Consider the following 18,384-nt stretch of genomic DNA (forward strand, 5'->3'; position numbering starts at 1 on the left):
ACTAAAAATAGTTACTTCATCGTGTTTCCTTGTCATTTCTTAACTGAAATATCACTTCTCTCATCTGAAAATAGTCAGGATTAACCTCATTCAACACCGTTCTTAACTAAAGTAACCTTTCGCTTAGCTAAAAATTGTCAAAGGAATCTTTTCAGCACTGTTCATAACTAACTTTATCCATCGTCAAGTAAGAAAATATAGTCAAAGATATCTATCATCGTCGTTCTTAACTGACATTTATACTTTGTGGAGCACTAAAATAGTCAAATGTAACTTTTTCAACACTTTCGTAACTAAAATTATATGTCGCTAAGTAAGAAAAATAGTCAAAGGTGCTCTTCTTTACACCAAAGTTACTCTTCGAGAAATCAAAGACTCTCTTCAATACATCAAGGACTTACTCAAAGACACCAAAGTTACACTCTAAGACATCCTTCGAGACATCAAAGACTTCAATGGGACTCTTCCATTCATCAAAGACATTCTCTAAGCCCTCAAAGTTATTCTCAGCACAATCAAAAGTTATTCCAAGACAACAAAAGTCATTCTCAGAGCTATCAAAATTATTCTCGGAGTCATCAAAAGGTATTCTCTAACTCACTTTTGGTCATTAAAGTTAAGTTCTATGTTATAAAAGTTTGTCTCAGAGACATCTAAAGTTAATCTTAGAGTTATCAAATGTAATCTCTAACTCTCTTTTGTTCATCAAAGTTGATCTCAGAGTTAACAAAGGTAATCTCTAACTCACTCTCGTTCATCAAAGTTATTCAAAGAGCTAACAAAAGTTATTCTCAGAGTCACCTTCGTTCTTCAGAGATACTTTCCAAAACATCTTTATTCATCAAAGTTATTCTCAGAGGCCTAAAAGTCATTCTCAGAGCTATCAAACTTGTTCTCAAAGTCATCAAACTTATTCACAGAGTCATCAAAGTTAATCTAAGACATCATTTTTCATCAAAGATATTCTCTCTAAACCATCAATGTTCTTCTCTAAGACATAAAAGTTATTCTCAGACTCACCTTCGTTCGTCAGAGAAACTTTCAAAACATCTTTGTTCATCAAACTTGTTTTCAAAGTCATCAAAAGTTAATCTAAGACATCTTCTTTCATCAAAGTTATTTTCAGAGACATCTAAAGTTATTCTCAGAGCTATCAAACTTGTTCTCAGAGTCATCAAATGTTATTCTCGAAGTCATCAAAGTTATTTTCAGAGACATCTAAAGTTAATTTCTATGTTATAAAGTTATTCTCAGAGACATCTAAAGTTAATCTTGGTCATCAAAGTTGTTCTCTAAACATCAATGTTGTTCTCCAAGACATCAAAGATGTTCTCAAAATCATAAAAGTTATTCCCAGAGCTATCAAAGTTAATCTCAGAGTTATCCAAAGATATTCTCATGTCCACAAAAGTTATTTCAAGAGACGTCAAAGTTGTTTCAAAGACTTCAAAGTTATTCTCAGAGTTATCCAAAGACATTCTCAGAGACATCTAAAGTTATTCTCTAAGACATCAAAGTTGTTCTAAGAGTTATCAAAAGTTATTCTCAGTCATGATATGTTATTCTCTAACTCACTTCCATTCATCAAAGACATTCTCTAAGTCCTGAAAGTTATTCTCTAAGACAACAAAGTCTTTCTCAGAGCTACCAAAGATGTTCTCTAAATCATAAAAGTTAATCTTAACTCACCTTCGTTCATTAGAGAAACTTTCCAATCCATATTCGTTGACCAGAGTTATTCTCAGAGTCATCAAAGCGATCTCTAATTCATCTTCGTTCTCCAAAGTTGTTCTCTAAGACACCTTCATTCATCAAAGAAACTCTCCTTCTTCCATCATGTTATTCTTTAAGACATCTTCAGTCATAAAATTTTCTCTCCAAAATGTAACTAGTTCAGCTTTTCATACCAAACCTGCATTTCTGTTAAACATATTTTCTTAGTTGCTTTACCCTAAAACTGTTCTCTGAACTACACTGTTCAAACCTACGTAACCTATCCTCTCCACCCAATGTTACTTAGTTAACGTAACGTTCCTAAACCTAGCTTTACCTATCCTAACATACCTTACCTTACCTTCCCTATCTTACCTAACTTTACCTATCCTAACATAACTTACCTTACCTTCCCTATCTTACCTAACTTTACCTATCCTAACATAACTTACCTTACCTTCTCTAACTTAACCTAACTTTACCTATCCTAACTTAACTTACCTAACTTATTCTGCTTAACATAACTTACCTTCATATCTTACCTAACTTTACCTATCCTATCCTAACCTAACTTGTCTTACATAACTTAATCTTACTTTCCCAAACTGATGTATCCTAACTTATCTAGTCCAACCAGACATGATCTAACTTAAGTATTCCTTCTTGTCTTTGTGTTTCGTCAATCATTGTCTCATATTCATTTACTCATTTCAAGGGTTAATTTCTCAAATGGTCACTTATGCATTTCAAGTGCTATTTGTTAGAGATTGGATATTTAAGCATTTCAAAGAATTATAATTTCTCAAATGGTCACTTATGCATTTCAAGTGCTATTTGTTAGAGATTGGATATTTAAGCATTTCAAAGAATTATAATTTCTCAAATGGACGTTTTTGCATTTCAAGTGCTATTTGCTAGAGATTGAATATTTAAGCATTTCAAAGAATTTTTGTTATATATGGGCATTTACTCATTTCAAGGGATAATTTCTCAAATGGACGTTTTTGCATTTCAAGTGTTATTTGTTTAAGATTGGGTATTTAACCATTTCAAAGGATTTTGTTATATATGGGAACTTACTCGTTTCAAGGGCTAATTTCTCAAATGGTCATTTTTGCAGATCAAGGGTTATTTGTTAAAGTTCATCAAGTTGCCCATAAGTTGTATTAGTAGGTTCTATCTTATGTTCTTATTCCCCAACCCCTTAACCTAACCTCTTGTAATCTTAGTGTATTTAGTAGGTTCTATCTTATGTTCTTATTCCCCAACCCTTTAACCTATCCTTTCAGATGTAGTTTGTTGAATATATTATCCTTTTCCTAACCTTTCAGATGTAGTTTGTTGAATATATTATCTTTTTCCTAACCTTTCAGATGTAGCTTTGTTTCTTGTTTTTGTATATTTTACCCAAACCCACCATCCCACTTAACCATCTTTCCTTCTTTACTTTGTTTTCACATATAAGTTCATTCTTTATCATAGTAATAATAAAATTACAATAGTAAAGAATCAGATCTACTAAGACTTGAAATTGAGAAACAAGAGCTCAAGGGATTGAGAGCATGAAAGAAGAGCAAGGAGTAAGAGAGAGGGGGCGGAAGAAAATGGGACCAAAGAAGAGAGAATGAGAGAGAGTGTGGGCATGGGAGCACTAAGACTTGAAATGAGAAAAAGAAAAACTAAGTGAATGAGAATGAGGGTGTGAGAATGGGAGCAATAAGACTTGAATTGAGAAAAAGAAAAACTAAGTGAATGAGAATGAGGGTGTGAGAATGGGAGCAATAAGACTTGAATTTGAGAAACAAGAGAGCATTTGAGCAAATGAGGGAGAGAGAGGGGAGGAAGAGAGAGAATAAGGGAGAGAGATAGAAAAGGAGGGTTAGAAGGAGTAGGAGAATCAAAGTAAAGAAGGAAAGATGGTTTGGGTAAAAATATACAAAAGGAGAAACAAAACTACATCTGAAAGGTTAGGAAAAAGATAATATATTCAACAAACTACATCTGAAAGGTTAGGAAAAGGATAATATATTCAACAAACTACATCTGAAAGGATAGGTTAAAGGGTTGGGGAATAAGAACATAAGATAGAACCTACTAAATACACTAAGATTACAAGAGGTTAGGTTAAGGGGTTGGGGAATAAGAACATAAGATAGAACCTACTAATACAACTTATGGGCAACTTGATGAACTTTAACAAATAACCCTTGATCTGCAAAAATGACCATTTGAGAAATTAGCCCTTGAAACGAGTAAGTTCCCATATATAACAAAATCCTTTGAAATGGTTAAATACCCAATCTTAAACAAATAACACTTGAAATGCAAAAACGTCCATTTGAGAAATTATCCCTTGAAATGAGTAAATGCCCATATATAACAAAAATTCTTTGAAATGCTTAAATATTCAATCTCTAGCAAATAGCACTTGAAATGCAAAAACGTCCATTTGAGAAATTATAATTCTTTGAAATGCTTAAATATCCAATCTCTAACAAATAGCACTTGAAATGCATAAGTGACCATTTGAGAAATTATAATTCTTTGAAATGCTTAAATATCCAATCTCTAACAAATAGCACTTGAAATGCATAAGTGACCATTTGAGAAATTAACCCTTGAAATGAGTAAATGAATATGAGACAATGATTGACGAAACACAAAGACAAGAAGGAATACTTAAGTTAGATCATGTCTGGTTGGACTAGATAAGTTAGGATACATCAGTTTGGGAAAGTAAGATTAAGTTATGTAAGACAAGTTAGGTTAGGATAGGATAGGTAAAGTTAGGTAAGATATGAAGGTAAGTTATGTTAAGCAGAATAAGTTAGGTAAGTTAAGTTAGGATAGGTAAAGTTAGGTTAAGTTAGAGAAGGTAAGGTAAGTTATGTTAGGATAGGTAAAGTTAGGTAAGATAGGGAAGGTAAGGTAAGTTATGTTAGGATAGGTAAAGTTAGGTAAGATAGGGAAGGTAAGGTAAGGTATGTTAGGATAGGTAAAGCTAGGTTTAGGAACGTTACGTTAACTAAGTAACATTGGGTGGAGAGGATAGGTTACGTAGGTTTGAACAGTGTAGTTCAGAGAACAGTTTTAGGGTAAAGCAACTAAGAAAATATGTTTAACAGAAATGCAGGTTTGGTATGAAAAGCTGAACTAGTTACATTTTGGAGAGAAAATTTTATGACTGAAGATGTCTTAAAGAATAACATGATGGAAGAAGGAGAGTTTCTTTGATGAATGAAGGTGTCTTAGAGAACAACTTTGGAGAACGAAGATGAATTAGAGATCGCTTTGATGACTCTGAGAATAACTCTGGTCAACGAATATGGATTGGAAAGTTTCTCTAATGAACGAAGGTGAGTTAAGATTAACTTTTATGATTTAGAGAACATCTTTGGTAGCTCTGAGAAAGACTTTGTTGTCTTAGAGAATAACTTTCAGGACTTAGAGAATGTCTTTGATGAATGGAAGTGAGTTAGAGAATAACATATCATGACTGAGAATAACTTTTGATAACTCTTAGAACAACTTTGATGTCTTAGAGAATAACTTTAGATGTCTCTGAGAATGTCTTTGGATAACTCTGAGATTAACTTTGAAGTCTTTGAAACAACTTTGACGTCTCTTGGAATAACTTTTGTGGACATGAGAATATCTTTGGATAACTCTGAGATTAACTTTGATAGCTCTGGGAATAACTTTTATGATTTTGAGAACATCTTTGATGTCTTGGAGAACAACATTGATGTTTAGAGAACAACTTTGATGACCAAGATTAACTTTAGATGTCTCTGAGAATAACTTTATAACATAGAAATTAACTTTAGATGTCTCTGAAAATAACTTTGATGACATCGAGAATAACATTTGATGACTCTGAGAACAAGTTTGATAGCTCTGAGAATAACTTTAGATGTCTCTGAAAATAACTTTGATGAAAGAAGATGTCTTAGATTAACTTTTGATGACTTTGAAAACAAGTTTGATGAACAAAGATGTTTTGAAAGTTTCTCTGACGAACGAAGGTGAGTCTGAGAATAACTTTTATGTCTTAGAGAAGAACATTGATGGTTTAGAGAGAATATCTTTGATGAAAAATGATGTCTTAGATTAACTTTGATGACTCTGTGAATAAGTTTGATGACTTTGAGAACAAGTTTGATAGCTCTGAGAATGACTTTTATGCCTCTGAGAATAACTTTGATGAATAAAGATGTTTTGGAAAGTATCTCTGAAGAACGAAGGTGACTCTGAGAATAACTTTTGTTAGCTCTTTGAATAACTTTGATGAACGAGAGTGAGTTAGAGATTACCTTTGTTAACTCTGAGATCAACTTTGATGAACAAAAGAGAGTTAGAGATTACATTTGATAACTCTAAGATTAACTTTAGATGTCTCTGAGACATACTTTTATAACATAGAACTTAACTTTAATGACCAAAAGTGAGTTAGAGAATACCTTTTGATGACTCCGAGAATAATTTTGATAGCTCTGAGAATGACTTTTGTTGTCTTGGAATAACTTTTGATTGTGCTGAGAATAACTTTGAGGGCTTAGAGAATGTCTTTGATGAATGGAAGAGTCCCATTGAAGTCTTTGATGTCTCGAAGGATGTCTTAGAGTGTAACTTTGGTGTCTTTGAGTAAGTCCTTGATGTATTGAAGAGAGTCTTTGATTTCTCGAAGAGTAACTTTGGTGTAAAGAAGAGCACCTTTGACTATTTTTCTTACTTAGCGACATATAATTTTAGTTACGAAAGTGTTGAAAAAGTTACATTTGACTATTTTAGTGCTCCACAAAGTATAAATGTCAGTTAAGAACGACGATGATAGATATCTTTGACTATATTTTCTTACTTGACGATGGATAAAGTTAGTTATGAACAGTGCTGAAAAGATTCCTTTGACAATTTTTAGCTAAGCAAAAGGTTACTTTAGTTAAGAACGGTGTTGAATGAGGTTAATCCTGACTATTTCAGATGAGAGAAGTGATATTTCAGTTAAGAAATGACAAGGAAACATGATGAAGCAATTATTTTTAGTTGACTGATGAATACTTTAGTTAAGGAAAAAGACAAAACATGACGAGGGAGACTATTTTTGTGCTCCCCAAAGTATAATGTCAGTTAAGAACAGCGATGAAAGATATCTTTGGTTATTTTTTCTTACTTGACAAAACATAATTTTAGTTAAGCAAAAAGACAAAACATGATGAACATGGCTTTTTCTGTTGATTGATGGATAATTTTAGTTATGAAATGACAATGAAACATGAAGAACACGGCTATTTTCTGATGACTGGGGAATAAGTTTAGTTAAGAAATGATGAAAGTTATTATTTAGTTGATTGACGATGGATAAAAGCTAGTTATGAACAGTTTTGGAAAGTTTCCTTTGACAATTTTTTCGTGATGAAACATAGCGGCTGTTAAGAAAGTGCTGAAAGAAGTTTCCTTTGACAATTTTCAGCTAAGAGAAAGGGTGTTTTAGTTAAGAACAGTGTTGAACGAGGCTATTTCTGACTATTTTTAGTTGACTGGATAATAGGTTTAGTTGAGAAATGACGAAAGTGACTATGTTTTTAGTTGATTGGCGAAAGATTTTTAGTTAAGAAGTTACAAGAAAGGTTTGTCTTTGTAAATTTGGAACTGAATAAATTGTAGATTTGTTTAAGAATATGGCTGGTAGAACTATTAAGTTGACTACGAGAATTACTTTGACATAGTTTTTGCAAATAAAAACTTGGTGACTAAAATTGTTGAGGAAACTGTATTGCTGATGCTAATATTTGACAAAGAACTAGTTAGTGAATGGAAGAAACAAAGAACATAAAAAAATTGAGGTTAAGTAAGGGAATGAACACAGTGAACATACGGTGAACACAGAAAACATGTAAGAAAAAGTTGATGAATACAGTGAACATGCTGGGAATATGAACTTACAGAGAACATGAAAACATGATAAGGAGAATAGGGAATACAAAGAATGAACAATGGACTTGTGAAGAACATGGAGAATATGACAAAGAATGTAGAAAACATGTAAGTGAAGGTGAAAAACGAAGTGATCTTGTGAGGAACATGAACTTGTAGAGGAACATGAATATTGACAAAGAACACAAAAAATATGGAAGTTAGCATGAATATTGAGTATAAAAGTTGTAAAGAGAACATGTGATGAACGTGAAAACATAGAAAATATGACTAGAATTTGTAGAGAAAGTAATGAGACTAAGAGAAAGATTACAGAAAAAATGGAGATACTTGTGAAAATATGAACTGAATGGGACTGTGAACATTTGAAGAACATGGAGTGAACATAGAAAACATGGACAAAATGTGAAGAACACAGCTGAATATAGAGAAAATATGCAAATACAGTATGATTATTGAAGGTTTTGATACGTTGGGGATGAGAAGGGTAAAGTAAATACTCTGATAAACAGATAGGCTGGAGAGGGACTTGATCGAATATATTTATGTCTGATGATCTAAGGCTGAGGAAATGGAGCTTGGTTAATGCCCCGATTAATTTTACTACGTTAGAAATACGGTGATCTTAAATCTCAGGGTGATTTAGTTGGAAAATAAAGAACTTGTACAAATGAACTAAGCTGGGGCACAAGAGTTGAAACTTGATAACTGAACTGGTTTTTATTTACTATGTCTGAAAATGTAGTTGGGTGATTTGGACTGAGAGTAATGATTTTACAAATGTGAGCTTGGACAGAGGACAAGAGCTAGAGTTTTATAATTGTTTACTTCATATTTACTATGTCTGAAATACAGAGGGTAAAAATTTCAGGGAAATTGATGGTTTATTTACAAAGACTTGAGGGTGGAAGAGGGTGGGGGACAAGAGCTGGAGCTCAGTAACTGACTTGATCTTATTTACTACGTCTGAAATATGACTGTTTAAAATTTCAGGGGGATTGGACTGCTAGTAGCGAAAATGTGGTCTCTGTCAAATTTGGGTCTTTAATTGGACTCTGATTAATTTCGATCATGAACTGGACTCTGAATATTTTGGCACAAAGTAGACACTGATGAAATTTGCTAGAAAACTGGACTCTGATGAATTTCGATCAAGAACTGGACTCTGATGAATTTTGCTATTAAAGTAGACTCTGGCGAATTTGAGCATAAACTGGACTCTGATGAAATATGAGCTTAAAACTGTCTCTGACTAATTTTGCTCTCAAAGTAGGCTCTGGCGAATTTGAGCATAAACTGGACTCTGCCGAAAATTGGGTATAAAATGGTCTCTGTCAAGTTTTCACAGATTACAGGACACTGATGAAATTTGCTCTCAAAGTAGACTCTGGCGAATTTCGGTATAAACTGGTCTCTGATGAAATATGAGCTTAAAACTGGGCTCTGTTCAATTTTGGTCTTTACAGGTGAAATAGCCGTAAATGGATATAAAACTAAATGTTATGGATAAGTTGTCTGTTTTCCTTAACAAAACATCTAAGACAATATTCTCTGAAAATGCTCTTGGAAAATGTGTGATTGAAAACGGGCAAAGGTTGTCCATAGAGTTTACCTGGAAATGCTGTGACACAAACACGATTTTTCTAAAACTTTTCTTTAAGATTTTCCTACTTATTTTCATCATAAGAATGCTTAACAAACTTCTAAGATCTCGGAAATTATTTTTCTCATAAGAAATCCTTAATCCCAAATCTGTGACTCCCCAAATTCGCCTGAAAACCCCCAAGCGCTACACGGGATATTGGACCTGAAAAAAAATATCACCTGTGGCGCTTACACCCCACAGGGGTCCTCGGCCAGAAAAAAAATATCCCCTGTAGCGCTTACACCCTACTACTCATGACCCCTAACACACCCTCCCCATGTCCCCTAACACACCCTCCCCATGACCCCTAACACATCCTCCCCATGACCCCTAACACACCCTCCCCATGACCCCTAACACACCCTCCTCATGACCCCTAACACACCCTCCCCATGACCCCTAACACACCCTCCCCATGACCCCTAACACACCCTCCCCATGACCCCTAACACACCCTCCCCATGACCCCTAACACACCCTCCCCATGACCCCTAACACACCCTCCCCATGACCCCTAACACACCCTCCCCATGACCCCTAACACACCCTCCTCATGACCCCTAACACACCCTCCCCATGACCCCTGACACACCCTCCCCATGACCCCTGACACACCCTCCCCATGACCCCTAACACACCCTCCTCATGACCCCTAACACACCCTCCCCATGTCCCCTAACACACCCTCCCCATGACCCCTAACACATCCTCCCCATGACCCCTAACACACCCTCCCCATGACCCCTGACACACCCTCCCCATGACCCCTGACACACCCTCACCATGACCCCTAACACACCCTCCCCATGACCCCTAACACACACTCCCCATGACCCCAAACACACACTCCCTATAATCCCTCACAAACACTGCCCATTTCCTCTAGTATAAACTCCCCGTGTCCTCCCTACCCACACACGCCCCTTCCCGTCTCTTCCCTCCCTGACATATGCCCTTTTCCCTGTCTCTTTCTTTCTTTCGTGCCCACACGTCGTCTCCACTCTTCCTTTCCCCCCTGTCTGCACACACCCTTTCCCACCTCTCTGTCCCTGCCTTCACACTCCCTTCCCCTTTCAGTGTAACCAAAAGCTTACACTGAAAGGGACCTTTACACTGAAAGGGACATTCTAGGACACAAGGTTATGCCCAGAATGCAAGTCTGTCATCTGAACTTATGTTTTCAAAATCAATATATTAATTCACTATTTTTTAAAGCAAATGTGTAAATCTATGGACTCGGCGCTTAACATTTCGCATCCACAGACTTTGTGAAGGTGGGATATCGTGGGTCGTGCTTTAAGGGGGCAAGACGCTGACTTCCCTGTGACACTCACGATAAAATAACTTCTAATCTTGTGAAGTTTAATGAGACTAGCCCCAGGCGTCTTGTCTCTCACATAAACAGACATTTTCTTTATAAATGTAAGAGTTGATTTGTGTCCATGGCTAGGCTGAGGTTAGGGTAGGCGTTTAGGTTCTCTTAAAATTCTTGTAGTACGTCGGTGAAGCATCTACAGAGGTGCAATCGAAAATAGGACAAGAGCAAATTTCTGTTGGAGAATGTTTCAAAAGTAATCAGTTGTGATCAGTGTGTAAACCAGCCCGTCCTCGTCAACAAAAGTCAAATGTTCATTCCATGCAGCCGCCAAACCCCATATTTACGAATGGAAAACGGTATATACACATCTCACGCAACCCGTCCTCGACTCAAGTCCATTACATCCAGCGGTCGCCCCCACAGACGCATTCATGAATTTTAACATGCTGTTCATTCAGAACAATAATTTTCTCAAATATAAATTAATATTATAATATATTAGCATATTGTGCATATATAGGCATAGGTTAGGTTAGGTTAGGTGTTTAGGTTCGGTTGGCGATTATTTGCATTTGTAGTACGTGGGTGAAGCATTTATAGCGAAGTGGTTTGAACAAAACTCGTCAGTGAAGCACTTGTTGCGGAAGTGTTCGAACGAAATCAGTTGTGAGTTGTGTGTAAACCGTTTTTCATTCATAAACAGGGGGTTTGGCGGGTGCATGGAATCACTTTTGGATCTTTGTTTGGAGGACGGGCTGTCTCACAACTGATGACCTTCGAACATTTCTCGAACAGTGCTTCTCTGACGACCTCTGTTCGAATCGCAACTCTAAATGCTTCACCCACGTACTATAAGTGTAAATAATTGCCAACAGAACCTAAACACTAAACTTAGCCTATGCCTAAATATGCACAATACACTAATGTATAAAATTAATTTATATTTGAAAAAATTCATATTTCGAATGAATAACGTGTTAACATTGATGCATGCGTCTTTGGGGTAGGCCGCTGGATGGAATGAACATAGCCTGAAGACGGGGTTGCCAACCTTTCCTCAAGCCAGGGTCGTTAAAGCAGCGGCTGTCCCCCAAGAAGCATTCATAAATGTTTAAGTATTGTGAATTAAAAATAAGTTTGTTCTCATATATAAATTAATATTATTATATATTAAAGTTCCATATATAATGAGGCATAAGTTGGGTAAGGTGCTTAGGTTCTGTTGGCGATTATTTGTATTTGTAGTACGTGAGTTTTCATTCAACGGTGAGTAAACCGTTTTCATTCATTTACAGCAATCCGTCCTCAGACCAAGTTCATTCCATCCAGCAGTCGACCCCACAGACGCATTCATAAACTTTTACATGCTATTCAGTCAAAACGGGAATTTTCTCAAATATAAATTAAAATTGTAATACATTAGCATATTGTGCATATATAGGCATAGGTTAGGTTAGGTGTTTAGGTTCTGTTGGCGATTATTTGTGTATGTAGTACGTGGGTGAAGCATTTGCAGCGTTGTGGTTCGAACAGATGTCGTCAGCGAAGCACTGTTCGAGAAATGTTCCAATGTAATCAGTTGTGAGTGGTGTGTAAACCGTTTTCATTCACAAACAGAGGGTTTGGCAGCAGGATTAACGAGCATTCGGCCTTTGTTGATGAGGACGGCTGCGTGTTGCACAACTGATGATTTGTTAACATTTCTTGTTGAGTGTGCACGTGATGGTCTCTGTTCAAACGGCAACTTTGTAAATGCTTAGCAATGTAATACAAATATAAGTAATTTCCAATAGAACCTAAACACCTAACCCAACCTAACCTAAGTCAGGCCTAACTATTCACCAAATTCTAGTATATATTAATTTACATCCCAGAAACTGCCGATTTTGAACACACAATACCTTCAAATTACTAAAAGTGTCCCAGAGTTCGAATCCCCGCTCGGACGAGCCTGAGGACGGGCTCTTCTCTCCGTAAACATGGTGTTTGGTGAACAAATCCACAAGAACCGTGACGAAGGTTCGAACCTACGTCCGAGAGGATCCCAGACGCTGCCTTAATCGACTGAGCTACGATTTGTTCATTTGATGCTTCACGCTATTGTGATTTGTGTGTGTAATGGTGTTTGGTGCCTGTATTAATGTGCTTTTGGCCCATTGTTGGTGAGAGCCCGTGACAGCTTGGGGCGTCAGGAAGGTATCCTTGCTCGCTACTTATCCCGACCTTGTTGACACCAGGTACCTGATGACCCACCGAGACGCCACCTCCCCCACCTACACCGCCCCCCTCCACCACCTGGCTGAGGGACGAGGGGTCAAGAGTCAGGCCATATACTCTGGCATCTCCCATGGAGACGACCTCGCTCTTATCTTCTCCCTGCCTTACGACCTGGGCCAACCAGGCCCTAGAGATCTTAAGATGTCAGCACTTCTTACCTTCATGTGGGCAACCTTCGCCCACACAGGGTGAGTGTGTCTTGGATTAAGATAAATATGAGACACTAGAAAGTGAAGAGACGACGACGTTTCGGTCCGTCCTGGACCATTCTCACAATCGACTCGAGAATGGTCCAGGACGGACCGAAACGTCGTCGTCCCTTCACTTCCTAGTGTGTGGTCTGGTCAACATTTTTCAGCCACGTTATTGTGACTCCTCGTCTGTAAATACGAGAGTAGTTAATATGGTGGACTTCAGTCATTCATACTTAGAAGCTTTGTTATATGAGCAAAGAGTGTTTTTGGCCTTGACGAGATGTTTTGTTGAACAGGCAGATTAACTGAGTTCTTTCTGAAGGATTACTTATATATCAATAACTTTTTCTCAATACTCTACGCTAAGTAGTGATATACATGAGATGTTCTCCAGGCGGAGGTGAACCAGTGGGAAAAGCTTGCGAGGCAGGATATGTTGTCATTACAAAAATATTGTTTTAGGCATCTATTGTGTCTCTTACTACTGCAGGGGTCCCCACGAAGCTGAACTGGTGCTTCATTATTTCATACCTTTCGGGGCTCCGTGTGTAGCTATTTATTCTCTTAGGTTCATGTAGCATAATATGTTTCTCAAGTATGTATGCTGCTGTGGATACCGCAGAAGCCAGAGGCATTGTCAGTGACGATGAGGCACAGGTACGTGGCTAACAACGGGCCAGGACGGAGCAGAACCTTGTCAATAGTTTTATTTTAATATTTGTGGGTTCTACTCACCTAGTTGTGCTTGCGGGAGTTGAGCTTTGGCTCTTTGGTCCCGCCTCTCAACTGTCAATCAACTGGTGTACAGATTCCTGAGCCTACTGGGCTCTATCATATCTACATTTGAAACTGTGTATGGAGTCAGCCTCCACCACATCACTGCCTAATGCATTCCATCTGTTAACTACTCTGACACTATTCTGGTGTGCCCACTCCAAGTCTTGCATACCTGCATCAGGGCAGGACGTGTAAATATGCGTACCTTCATGACTTGCTTAAGTGACCCCATGCAATTGCAGGTCCCTTCCATCTGCAAATCTATGAATACTCTGTACTGGCGGTACTCCTCGTGATGAACCATATAGGAGGGAGGGAGTACCACTGGTACTCCTCATGTAAGCCATATGTGCCTCTGACCACAGGGTCTTGAGTACATAGAGGCCTCTCATGCCCTGGATGCTGTTGCAGGTCCCCCCAGGGTTCAGACGTGGCAGCTACAGGGATGCCAAAGTGGATGCCACTGGTGCCAGGGGAGCCAATATCTTACTACAGCATATCCTTCAACCCAGGCATGTCCTCCACGCCCTTCAGGAGCAAGGTAAGCTTCAACGCCTCATCAGTGCCAGTAGCAACATACGTTTTGCAGTTGAGAAACATGCAAAAAGCTTCCTTCATATAAGACAATGGCAAGTGCAAAACCCATAAGCTTCCTTAACAAAAATCCTTCAAATATGTTGAATTACGATAACTTCATTCATTTATAATTATCAATTACAGCATTTTATTTGACTTAATATTTTATTTATCTTCTCGAGCTCGGTAAATAATTGAATTAGAAGCATGTGGCATTTTCTGTTAATGAGATTTTATAAACAATGACGAAATCTAGTAAGAGAACACATAGATAAATAACAGCAGGGACAATTAACATCTAACGATTGTTTCCAAACAAGAAACGGAAACACAGAGCTGATTATATTTGTAGGGGAAAATGCGTTCATATATATATAAAGAAGTAATCATCTCTTGTGGAAAAAAAAGATTATTTGCTTTTCAATACTTTAGATTAATTATAATTAAAGGAACAAGTCCTTGTGACACTAACCCCCTTGAGCGGAGCCAGGTAGTGTGCAACCCGTCCCGGGTAGGAGGTTCCGAGAGCTCAGAACATTCTTATTCACCTTCTTCATCTTCTCTTCTTGAGAATATATCACGCGTGGTCAAGATCCTGCTATTACTTTTTCCTAATATCATTGCCTACAGTACTGAGGCTGATAATGGGACAGTTCCCAATTCCAGCTATTAATGTTAATTCTACCAACAGCCTCCAAGTAAGCACACTGGGATGTGGGTTTAATAGGATGCTGTTGGATCCATCTCTCACTGTCTAGTCTTCAGACGGCTCTGTCCATTATATGATCCACGAGTCCCCCGACAGTTGTAATATCTTGATTTTGCTACTTGAGTGACATCATTAGTTTTAGTATGTTCTATCTGGCCTCATAATTAAAATTCGTGAGCTAAGGGTATATGTTTGTGAATAAAAGAAAGGCATTTTTGCAATCATTGAAACCATGGATTAATATGAATTCCAATTAAATAATTGCCGAGTATAAGATTAGGAGTATACAATAAATTTGTTCCTATAGAAAGGATCTACAGGAAAGGAGGACTGACTTATTGGAAAACAAATTAAAACATTGGTAAACATGCAGGCAATTTGCAGAGGAAAGTGATTCAAAGAATATTTGAATATTGTAATAGTATGTCAAACATTGACATAATTAAAGGTAAACATTTTTGGAGAAAAATATACCAAAGGCTTCAAAATGTAATTTTGCCAAAATAGAATATTTATATTTGGGAATAATTAACTAAACAAGAAATATTGAGGGTGATGTAAATGCAGTATTTTAGGACCTTTTCCTTAGGTAATTTCTAACTGACACTGCACACGATTACAATTTTACGTGAGAAATACCAATTTAATTTTATATAATTATCAGGAAAAGAAATTCAGAAGATTTCTTGAGAAATCGCAAAGATTTTTTGAGAAATTTAGAAGATTTCTTGAACCTGGCAAGAATTATCATACTTGTGGACAAAATAACAACAGAAAAATAACCATACATAAGTACATTACTTCAGATTCATCTAAGAAACATTTCTAACACATTAACAAAAATGTAAAGACAAAAACAGGGAAATAATGAGAAATCGACGCGAACACGTTAGTTAGGTAGAGAAGCGCTCCGTTGAGTGAAACAAAGATGACTTCTTCCCGTGTCTTCTTCTTCCACTCACAGGAGCGGAATCTGTGGCGTCAGACGCTGACGTACCTGGACAACGCCTCGGAGACGTCGCTCGCCTATTTTGCCTCAACGTGGGTGCTGGTGGTGTTGCTGGTGGCGCTGCTGGTGGTGCTGCTGGTGGCGGGGGTGTGTGTGTGGAGGATGAGGCGTAAGGATGAGTACCCTACAGACGGTCTCACCCTCAGGAGTCGCATCTCCCGCAATCCGTCCGCGTCCTCCACCCGCAGTGACTAGCTATACATCCTCCTCCAACGCTTCCTACGTACACTCCCTCCATCAGTTGCTACCTACACTCCCTCCTCCAGTATTGGCTAGGTTATCAACGTCTGTTTCTTCATCTTCGAAATGAAGATGAAGAAACTTGAAGATCACCATCTTCAAGAAATGGTGATCAAGGCATTATTTTTATTATGTGAATATATATATATATATATATATATATATATATATATATATATATATATATATATATATATATATATATATATATATATATATATATATATATATATATATTAGATTAGAAGATTAGACATCAGTGAGGAGCTGCATATCAAGAAATCTAGACCAGCCAATCAATAACCAGCTAATACACAATTACACTCTACCCACTTCAAGACCTCGCGGACCAATGGAAAAGCTAGACCGAATGACCCTGCAACAGGAACGGAAGCAACCAGGAGAACATAAACTGCCAACATGTCACACTGTATATTGATACATTTAATACCTTATTAATATCCCCCATGTAATGCCATTCATCCATATGTTACTTAACCACCTCACTATAAGAGGATATAACCAGGTGCTAAGCGCGAGGGCAGTAACACAGTTACAGCCCGTTCCTGCGCCATGTAAGTCCACTACGGGCTCACTATAGCCCGTGCTACTTTGAAACTTTTGTTCTAAGTAGCTGAATCTAAAACAACAACAACACGGTAGAATTTGTCTTTGAAAATGTGAGGAGTGACCTTACGAAACGCATCACTAGGCGTCAGACCAAATAAAAAGTAAAAATTTACTTTGGAGAGTTCATTTTTCAACATAAATCTCAACGAAATATGCTTAAAAGAAAGACTGCTATCTATCTATCTATCTATCTATCTATCTATCTATCTATATATATATATATATATATATATATATATATATATATATATATATATATATATATATATATATTGTTGTTGCACAACCAGGTGGCGCTGCCACCCACAGGGAAGCAGCCAAATCCCGTAAGTATAGAGAACTGGATCATCACTACAATTTTGTCCCCATTGCTTCTGAGACACTCGGCGCCTGGGGTAAAAGTGCTACCAGTTTTTTGAAGGAACTGGGTTCTAGGCTCATTGAAACAACAAGGGACCCTAGAGCTGCCAGCTTTCTTTTCCAGCGCCTCAGCGTGGCGATACAGAGGGGAAATGCGCACTGCATCCAGGGTTCCTGCCCGCCATCTGAGGAGCTGGAGGAACTCGACAACCTATGATAACCATCTTTGTAACCTATATGTAACTCCTTTTTTGTAACAAAGTTCAAATAAAGCAAATATATATGTGTACATACAAAAGAATGGGGGTGGTAGGAGAAGATAATATTAGTGTTCAGTGAGAAACCACAAGGTCTCCTCTGAATACTTTTTATTTTCTTCTCCGAGGCTATGGGTCCCCACATTGGCACCAGAGGTGGTACCCTCATAAATTTTATATATATATATATATATATATATATATATATATATATATATATATATATATATGTCGTACCTAATAGCCAGAACGCACTTCTCAGCCTACTATTCAAGGCCCGATTTGCCTAATAAGCCAAGTTTTCATGAATTAATGTTTTTTCGTCTACCTAACCTACCTAACCTAACCTAACCTAGCTTTTTTTGGCTACCTAACCTAACCTTACCTATAAATATAGGTTAGGTTAGGTTAGGTAGGGTTGGTTAGGTTCGGTCATATATCTACGTTAATTTTAACTCCAATAAAAAAAATTGACCTCATACATAGAGAAAAGGGGTTGCTTTATCATTTCATAAGAAAAAAATTATAGTAAATATATTAATTCAGGAAAACTTGGCTTATTAGGCAAATCGGGCCTTGAATAGTAGGCTGAGAAGTGAGTTCTGGCTACTAGGTACGACATATATATATATATATATATATATATATATATATATATATATATATATATTTATTTTCCTTTATTGTGTATTTAAAGGTTACAAAACATACAAGACAAATGCCTAAAGGTTATGGATCTCTTGAA

The 18,384-nt window shown here is 37.3% G+C and overlaps 1 protein-coding gene across 1 annotated transcript in view; it reads left to right on the forward strand.

Moving 5' to 3' along the window:
• The window catches only part of LOC123761661 (carboxylic ester hydrolase), a 41,200-nt gene extending 24,773 nt beyond the window's left edge, over positions 1-16,427 (forward strand). Inside the window, exons 9-11 of the mRNA XM_045747747.2 lie at positions 12,848-13,075; positions 14,270-14,399; positions 16,108-16,427. Coding sequence (XP_045603703.1) covers positions 12,848-13,075; positions 14,270-14,399; positions 16,108-16,347 — 598 coding nt within the window. The 3' untranslated portion in view covers positions 16,348-16,427. The remainder of the gene's footprint in view (positions 1-12,847; positions 13,076-14,269; positions 14,400-16,107) is intronic.
• Positions 16,428-18,384: the final 1,957 nt, after the last annotated feature.

The sequence above is a fragment of the Procambarus clarkii genome, chromosome 5 (genome assembly GCF_040958095.1).
Source record: "Procambarus clarkii isolate CNS0578487 chromosome 5, FALCON_Pclarkii_2.0, whole genome shotgun sequence".
In the NCBI taxonomy this organism is placed as follows: Eukaryota; Metazoa; Arthropoda; class Malacostraca; order Decapoda; family Cambaridae; genus Procambarus; species Procambarus clarkii.